The sequence below is a fragment of the Hevea brasiliensis genome, chromosome 8, assembly GCF_030052815.1.
Source record: "Hevea brasiliensis isolate MT/VB/25A 57/8 chromosome 8, ASM3005281v1, whole genome shotgun sequence".
Classification (NCBI taxonomy): Eukaryota; Viridiplantae; Streptophyta; class Magnoliopsida; order Malpighiales; family Euphorbiaceae; genus Hevea; species Hevea brasiliensis.
In genome coordinates this window covers 4,936,634-4,946,300 of record NC_079500.1, presented here as the reverse complement: position 1 = coordinate 4,946,300, position 9,667 = coordinate 4,936,634, and the positions used below count along the sequence as shown (strand labels likewise).

Here is a 9,667-nt window from a genome sequence, read left to right as displayed (position 1 = left end):
TTAAATTAAAATCATACCCAAATTGATCATTTCATTTAATTCAAAACTTTTTTTAATATGAAATTTAAAAAAAAAAAATTAACCATCAAATTTAATCAAAATCAAATTCAAATCAAAACTAAGGTGAAACTTTCAGTCCAATCCCAATTAGCCCTAACCCTTAAACCAAAACCAACAATTCTAATCCAAAATCAGTTTGGACCGACCCCTGGCCAAGTGTCTTAGCCTTTTTAAAATTTAAATTTTTTGAACCTTAAATCTTGTAGGGTTTGTTTTATAAAAAAAGAATATCGAGATAGGAAAAATCCCTATACAAAGGAAAAGTACTTACAAATTTTTTTATAATGGAAAGAACAGAAAGTAATTTGTTTATATTCTATATTATGATAAAAAAAAAATGAAGTGAAAAAATTATTATATTTTTATTATTATATTCACATCAAATAAATTAAATTATATTTGCCTAATTTGGATAGAAAATAAAATGATTGTTAGACTAGGAGGACAGAAGCCAACTGGGACATTATATTTATGATAATAATATAACAAGGAATGAGGAGGTCAGCCACCCTTTCCGCATCAATTTTCCCTACCAATCACAGATACAGTGCAATATAAATACCAAATAAATACATGAAATTTGAAGTAAATTCCTGTGTTTCTTTTATCCCAGAAATTCAGACCTTCCTAAAACTATGTACCTACTGAATGCTTATCCCCCCCCCAAGTACCATTCCAAATCATCTCTCACCTCCACTGTCTTCTCTATGCCTACGCCTCCTACCTGAATGTCCCAGAAGCACTCTGCCATGACTGCGAAGGCGGCTTACAAGTGATAACCCACCATCACCATTGTCATCATCACTATCATCATTATCATCTGAGGAATTTGAACCACCAACAGGAGAAACATGGTGGATACTAGCAGCACTCTCATCCATTGTTAGGCGGTTCGGCCTTTCAGACTGCCTAAGACGTCTATTGAGACCATCCCCTGATGGCCCAAATGCATGCAACAGAAGGAAGACATTCACCAAGTTTCGATCAAAACCCACCTCAAAACCTCCATTACTCTCTGCAGCATCTGCATCAAAATCCCCATTTTCTTCATCTATATCAAAACCATAATTATTTCCCTCTATTACATAATCCCCAAAAACCATTGCCCCAGGCATTGTGGACCTTATTGTACTAATTACATCATCATGTTCACGGTCCCTCTCAAGCCTTCTCCATTTCTGCTCAAGAATTGGATCAACTTCACGAGGCCGCGCAGAGGGGTGAGCTGTCCTCATGTGCTTCCTTAGCTCCTTGTAAGTTCCAGCAAATGAGCAGTCATCCTGCATGCAGCTTCTCCTTTTGGCATTTAGATATTCTCGTGCAGGTTCCACCACAGTCCACCCTTTCACCTGGCCCCTGCAAAGGGGGCAAGCAAGCTCTGTGACTTCACACTTGTCAACAGGCCAACTGGAATCTGAAAGCAGAATTGGGTTATCAGCAGTGCCACTGGAAGAGATGACTTTAGTGTAAGCCTTTCTGTACTGGTCAAGGCAATTAGAATAACGAAAGCTAGTTGCACACATATAGGGACGACAACCCTTGTCATGAGAGGAACAAAGTAGAAGAACAGCATTGTGTGGGCACTCCATGCACACAGAACAAGTTACATCTTCCCAGTCTTTCTTATCCAACGATTTGGAGGATTTCTTATTGTAAAAGTCCTCATCATGATTGCAAGATGCCAATTTGTATGGCGCTGGCCTGCATTGCCGGGAAGCAATCCTGCATCGTCCTCTGCTACCTTTTGCCATTTCCAGCAAACCTAAAAACACATACAACAAGAATTCATGAGTTGCTTCTAAAAATTTGATGTAATTAAACACCTATCCTGGACTGCCCCTGAAAGCAGCCTTCACTATCAAAATTTTCTAACTCAATCTACTTATAAAACCAATCAAAGTTTTCAAATCACACACGGCTATGACAATATTGGCATTTTTTTAAAGATGGAAAAGAACTAAACAATTGAAAATCCAGTCACAATTCTCTGAATCTTCCAAGTTGTACAGGGACCTTAATCCGCAATATTGGCTTTTTTTTTTTTTTAAAAAGATGGAAAAAGAACAAAACAAATGAAAATGCATTCACAATCCTGTGAATCTTTCAAGTTGTACATATCGTACTTTATGTATTATACATTGAATGATTCTTATTCTTCTCTGAATTAATTCATTTCCTAATTGATATAATTTTCCCATTCAAATTAATTAGCATGCCTTTACTAGAGGCTGTATTTTACAATCAAGCTTTTTAAAGTAAAAAGTCATAATCATCACATCACCGTCAGCACCACATCCTGGCTAATGATCAGGATTATCTAGAATCTGTACAAGATACATCAATCCAATGCCATATCTCGTCCAAGGAATCTTCAAAACAACCCAAAAGCATAATTATTAAAGGCGCGCCTCATGCAAGCCTCAGGTTCAAGGCTAACCAGGCTCCAATCCTAGCGCCCGTACAGGAGAAAGGCAAGCAACATTCACCAAGCACTTGCCTTACGTGCCTATGTGTACGCAAGGCTCTAGAAAGGCACGCTTCTTTATTTCTACATTTAGCAAGCACTTTCATTGGCAAAAAGCAAAGCTTTTAAAGCCAGCCCGGTCATTGAATCGGTAAAAACAAAAGGTTAAGAGTTTAAAATTCAACCAATATCGAACCGAGATTTAACTGGTATATTATTAAACAAATATTAATTATAATTTATACAATTAATAATACATTACGATCATTAATTTAATATATTTTTATATAATGATTAAAATTATTTTAAAAATATAATTCTTAAAATTTTAAAAATTTAATTAAATTTTAGATTTAAATAATAATATTATTATAATGAAATTTAATAATCTAAGGTAATATATGAATAGAATAAATTATTGATATAATTATTTATTTAGTCACAATTTGACAAAACAAATAAATTTTAATTTTTTTGTAATTATTATATATGAATATTTATTGATCAATTTACTTTTAATATAATTTTAATTATTCTTCTATAATAATACACTCGATTCTTTAAAGAAAAATAATATACTAGATGTAACATATATATTAGAAAAGAATGCATGAGAATGCTTTGTAGAACAATTGGCAATCAGTGCTATTAAATCGGCTTCAGTCGTGGGTTCGATTCCCACATATAGCAAATGCAATTTCTTTTTTAAAGTAAGCTAATCTGCCTGTTTAGATCCGACCAGGTCAACCAGTTCACTAGTTAACCAGCCTATCCAAGCGGATGAGATCTGATTTTCAAAATAAGAGGGTTTAAGCTTGAACCAAACCAATTACTAGTCTGGTTCCCAGTTAAACCGGTCTGGTTCTGATAACAGTGGCCAAAAAGCACTACCACTAAACTTGAAATTTGTTGATCTACCAAAATCCAATATTGACACACTAGGAAGTTTTCAGAATTAGCATTGATGGTAATAACTAGTTGCAAAATCTCATCGAACTACCACACCTAGGATCACAAACCTTCCATTTTCATTTTCAGCACTACCACTCTCTTATTATCTTTTTCGAAAAAAAAAAAAAAAGGGTCACATCCACGCCCATTTCCAATCGATGCCAAAGTAAAAAGGAAAAGCATCATCTACCAACTTGAGACCTAATACTCCTTTAGTTCCTAGAGATGAGAAACGTGAGAAATATATTGATTTTGAAGATGAGTATTAAGAGGATAAAGGTGTAGAAGAATATGAAGAAAATTATGATGCTACTCTAAAAGAAGATCAAAGCATAGTTATTTTATGACTGCTTTACTTGAGTAAGACTACTCAAGTAAAGCAGTCATAAAATAACTATGCTTTGATCTTCTTTTAGAGTAGCATCATAATTTTCTTCATATTAAAAGACTACTCAAGTTTCTATATATTAGTGTCATAAACTTCAGTAGTTTATTTTTATTTTATTAGGTTGCAAAGTTATTATTACTTGAATGCTTATTAGTTATTATTATTTTTAGTTTTATGTTATTTTAAGTTTGATGGAATATTCACATTTATTTGACTTATATGGATTTTTTTTTTTTTTTTTTTTTTGCGCCTTACCTCACTCAGGTGTGCGCCTAGGATCCAGGACCCCTTGGCGCCTTAGTGCGCTATTGAGCCTTTAATAACTATACCCAAAAGAATGCAAAGCTTTTTTCTTCACCAATAAAAGAAAATATTGAAACAAGAGAACAAACCATTAAATACAATTACAAAAATGAGGTCTCCCCTAACAAATAAATTAGTGCGCCATTGAGCCTTTAATAACTATGCCCAAAAGAATCCAAGGCATTTTCCTTCACCGATAAAAGAAAATATTGAAACAAGAGAAGAAACCATTAAATACAATTACAAAAATGAGGAACAAGAGAAGAAACCATCAAATACAATAACAAAAATGAGGTATCCCCTAATGAATAAATAAACAAAAAGTGTAGCAGAACTTAATGGGACAGAAACAAAATACAACAGTGCCCAAAAATTAGAAACAAATAAATAAAAGCCAGCCTCAGACTCATAGGGGGGAAAACTATGAGAAGCGTTCGATAACAAACTGCAATCGTATGTGAATGGATGAATGAATCAAAATTAATGTGAATTGGTTTTTCAGTTCACAAATTTTGTAGATGTGCCACTTAGATAAAACCTAAATTATGCGGCTTATTCTAAAATTTGAGTTTGTGAATTGATCTGTCAATGCATTAAACAATCCACATTTATTGCAAACAAATGAATTTTTTTAAAAAAATAATAATAAATAACTTCCAGACAGGGTGGAAGCTGCAATTCTCCTCTGGCTAATTCTGGTAACAAATATGGGAGCAATGACATGGCCATCTAATCTTAGTAAAAATAAACTAGCAAAAGAGAAGCCAACATAGGTTATACTCATCCATCTCATACTGATGAATGGCCACTTCAGACTCATCTGACCAAGTCGAGTGGCAACAAGCCTTCATGATGCCAAATCCAAATTATGGATCACAAGGATATCCACAATAGTTGGTGTTCACCTTGAAATATGACATTCAGGCATCTTTGGTATTCTTACATAAGAAACCTCCAAATAAGGATAACTGCTACCCAAATTGTAGCATGTTTTAGATACTAAGCTGCTAAGTCTGAATGTAGAGGTATGCAATCTACCCAAAAAAAAAAAAAAAAATCCAACAGTGTAATATGGAATGCCTGCCTGCCAAGCAGATTTCCACAAAGAAACTTTGTTTGACCTCTAAACATTCTCAAGGATATCCTTTTCATGATCCAAATATATGACTAGTTATCCACAAGTAAAAGAAGTGTAAATTTTATCCAATAACTATGCAAGGATCAAGGATGAGCCCTAGCAGCAAGCAAATTTCCAACAAAGACCAATCATTAAAGGCCCAAGTAGAAATCCTTTTCATGTATCACCTATGTTCCTTGAGATGCAAAAAGGAAGAACAGAAGAGGTTACAAGAACATTTAATGAAAGCCTAGATGCATAAATTATTAGTAGCAATAGAAAGTTCACAATATGCACACTCTGTAATAGCTTTAACTAGTTAATGCAAAATATGAACATATAATATCAAATCCAACTTACATATATGCCTAATTTGACCAAAATCAAAGCAAACAAAAATCAAAAGGTACTCAAAACAGTGCCCAATTCATAAAAATAAACCTGAATTCCAGAAATCTCCTTTCTGCATTACACTAATTGGATGCAATTTGCATTGGAACTTAAGGGAAGAAAACATTAAAAATGCAACAAGTAAACAATCATGATGCAAATAAGCAGCAATTAATGACCAAAAAGTTCAATTTCGATAAGATATAGCCCCAAATTTACCCAGAAACGCACAATACATGGAATAAAACAATTCCAGTGCTGTCACCAAAAAAAGAAAATCCGAGGCATTAATTCAAACTGGATATCAAAAATTGAAACTTGCTATACAGACTCCCAAGTGCATACCTGTATTCTAAATAGCGCAATTGGAGCAAATCCAGATCGCAAAGACAGAATGAGTTGAAGGTACAAATTGTATCTGATATATACATAAACATTCACCACCAAAACAAGTAATATAACAGAGTCAGAGATTCATATATATTAATTAATTAATGGCCTAAATACTAAGAACGTGCTTAGCTAAAGAATCACGCTAAACTGACTAGTTCATCAATTGAGTAAATAAAACTTAAAAGAACAATAAAGCTAATATTATACCCGCATGGCCCCTAACCTCTTTATCCATCTCAGATCCAAATTTATTATAATAATCCATTTCCAAAAAGAAAAAAGCAGCAAAATGTTTGAACTTCAAGCTACACCAAAATCATTTTAAAAAAAAAAAAGCACATTTACATAATTTCCGCACTGTTCGATTGATTAAAAAAAATTTAAAAAAAAAAAAAAACCGACCCAGGCCGTAAAATTGAGAAGTTCATTTCTGAAAAATACATCTATAAAGTCTCAAAAAACCTAGAATCCGGTTCAAATCTCATTAAATTCTTTTCTCAAAAAAAAGTGAGAAAATTTCCATAATTTTGCTTCTTTGCTACCATTTCCTTCCAGTATCAGCAACCGGTCATATACAATAGAGCAGGGAATCAGAATCACCATACATACCGGGAAATTCAAGAGAGAAAATGGGGGAAAACAGAGAACGAAAATGGAAATTAGGGTTCGATTGATATCTACCTCTTTTTACATGAAATCGAATCGAAAGGTAAGGCGATGAGATCGAGACAGAGCAAACGCGAGAAAGTTATAGGCGGGAGTGAGAATTTCTCTCTCTTTGTTTTTTTTTTCCCCTCTTAGCGCTTTTATCGGATTCGTCGAGTCATTTCTACGCGATGCATCGTACTCTCCTTTTTCCTATTTCACTCTCTCTCCCTCTCTCTAGCTGCTCAAACTGGAAACTATTTCCAGACGCGCGACAAATGAAGACTGAACTACGCGCTCGCTAACTTTGAGAGAGATGGAGGCGAGTATTTTTGTGCTCCACGCTCTTTTGGTTTGTTGAAATAGCACGCAATTTTTGGGAAAGAGACAGGTGGATGCAATGACAGGCCACCTTGTTTTTTGTTCGAGTAAGTGTGTTTAAAGCGGGTGGAGATGAAATTTCTGGTGGGTTTGGGGATTGGTGGCGGATGACGCGATGTTGGTGAGAGTGTAATAGACGTGCCTATTTCCTGGGCTTAAGGATTCACGTGATAATCACGGATGGCACACGTTGGGCTGTTTGTTTCTTTTTGGACCTTCTTTTGAATCTAACTTCAACGTGGAGGGCTCGTTGGAGAAAGGATCTTGTGTGGTCGACCTCCTTCCTAGCTATAGGCCTCTTGAAATTTAGATGGCAACTTATAAAGCTAACTTATAAGCGAATTTGATTAAATTGCTCAAAGTGGTCGGTAAGTTATTAATATATTTAGGAAAAATAATTTATAAATATATTTATTATTAATATTATTAAAAATGTTCTAAATGTGATTTAGTAATATATTTTTAAATTAAATAAAAATAATATAATAGTATATTTAATTAAATTAATTTATTAATATAATACTCATAAATATCAAAATAAAATGTCAATTCTCTAACTTATTTTTTTTAATTTGTAAACTTAGAAAATGTTATAAATAAATATGCCAGCTTATTTTTAAAATTTATAAATTAGTTTAATTAATTTATAAGTTGAAATAAATATTTTTTATTATTATCTATAGAATCATATTTAAAGTATTGTTTTATTTTTTTATAAATTATTTTTTTAATATTTTAAAAATAAAATATGTAAATTAATTCTTAATTTTTTATTTTAAAAAATCTCATCTCAATCTTAAATTCTCGATTAAATTCATACATTCAGTATGTATATTTTAATTAACTTTTTTTAAGATAATTAATATAAGACTTATTTTAATATTAAATGCATCAATTAATTAATTATAGAAAAGTTTCCCTTTTTTCTTGTTTTTTTTTTTTCAACTGCAATAGTCTTACATTAAAGCCCAAAGAAAGGCAAATAACTACATAGTCCAGATCCATGAAAATACAATTAAGCCCACACAACATCAAGCCCTATCACTTAGAACCCAACACTATGCACAGACGCTAAGTAGCAGAAATAGGCACAGATCACCACCGACATTGGGGAGAGAAGAAGGGATTACCTGAGACAAAAGCAGGAAAGACCCAACTTTCTTTGTGAACTTCTATAGAAGCCAAACAAAGCCAATCATGTCACAAATGTAGCAGCACTAGTAACATCTCCAACAATAGTAACAGGCAGAACTTGGACTCTCAGAGGGAGAAGGAGCAAAGCCATGGCGTTTTCAGTCTTTCATGGCCATGAGGTGCCGGACTTCAAGCTTCTTAGCTCACCAAGACTAAAGGATAAATTCTCCTTAAATTTATACCCTCACCACTACCATGCGAATTTGAGCCTTATCTCAGCAAAAAAAAGACGACAACCTACACAAATAAAGTAGCTGCTCTCAAATCGTGAGACTCCTACATCACCTAAACATAACAAACACAGATCCAAGAAGAAATTTTCAAATAAGCATCGATCTATAAAAACTGAGAAAAATAAACAACCCTATCTCAAATCCAAGCTCCTCCACCAAAATAATAAAAATTATATAACCCCACCAAATGTGGGGAGGGACGACCACATCCAATTAGGGGAAGCCGAGGGCGAGCTTTCCTGCCCAGAAGGGCGAGGAAAAACCACCCTCATGATGGAAACTCAAGGGACTCTCAAAACCAGTGAAGAAAACTAGGGGTTCTTATTGGGGTTTGTTATCATTTTCAACCTCTAAATAAATTTTCCTATTACGCAATTGGAACTTGAATTTTTCAGTTTTTATTAAAAATATAATATTAATATAACTTTGTTAATAATTAATTTTTATAAGAAATTTTAATATTTTTTATTAATAAAAAATCTTATGGTACGTATATGATATAAACACATATCATCAGTTCAACATTACAATCAAATAATAAAAAATATTTTCATGTAAAATATTATATATATATATATAAGTTATTTTTTTACAAGACAAACAGAATCTACAATTATAATCATAAATCCAAAACAATTAATTTAATAACAATGAAATTTTATAACCTAAATTATAATTAAAAAAAAATTCCAACGTAATTGAAGGCCAATTTTATGAGACTACGTTTGGTAAACGGACAGGATTATGTCACTTGTCGTAAGCTTCTCAATTCCATTACATCAATGTGCGTGAATTTTCTTGCAAAAGAAGATAGACATGAATGAAGTGAAATAAATAATTACCAACCTTTTTCTATTTATTTAATTTTAGTAGGAATTATAAATAAATACAAATAAAGCATTAGAAAAATAAATTAATAAATTATTATTTAATACTTACATTTTATCAAAATTAATTATTTATTCTCTTTAATTTAAAAAATATATTATTTAGTTTGTTTATTTTTTATTTCATGAATTATTAAGTCTCTTTTGTTATTTTAAAATAAAATTTTTTCCATAATTTAATTATTCAGTTTATATAATTTGAATAATACAATTATTTAACTTTTGTAATTTTATATCAAGCAATTATTTAATCTTTGTTCA

General features: G+C 32.4%; 1 protein-coding gene across 5 annotated transcripts; it reads right to left on the bottom strand.

Moving 5' to 3' along the window:
* Positions 1-507: 507 nt before the first annotated feature.
* LOC110633639 (uncharacterized) lies at positions 508-8,901 on the bottom strand. Of its 5 annotated transcripts, none has more exons than XM_058151027.1 (3): positions 8,223-8,716; positions 6,019-6,091; positions 508-1,822 (listed from the first exon to the last, which is right to left on the bottom strand). In XM_058151027.1, the coding sequence occupies exon 3, from the start codon at positions 1,809-1,811 to the stop codon at positions 741-743; it is 1,071 nt and encodes a 356-aa protein (XP_058007010.1). In that variant the 5' UTR covers positions 1,812-1,822; positions 6,019-6,091; positions 8,223-8,716; the 3' UTR covers positions 508-740. The 5 variants fall into 5 exon arrangements, with proteins under 5 accessions (XP_058007010.1, XP_021638013.2, XP_021638014.2 ...); XM_021782321.2 differs by lacking the exon at positions 8,223-8,716 and adding an exon at positions 6,748-7,009; XM_021782322.2 differs by lacking the exon at positions 8,223-8,716 and adding an exon at positions 6,676-6,699.
* Between the last annotated feature and the right edge of the window lie 766 nt (positions 8,902-9,667).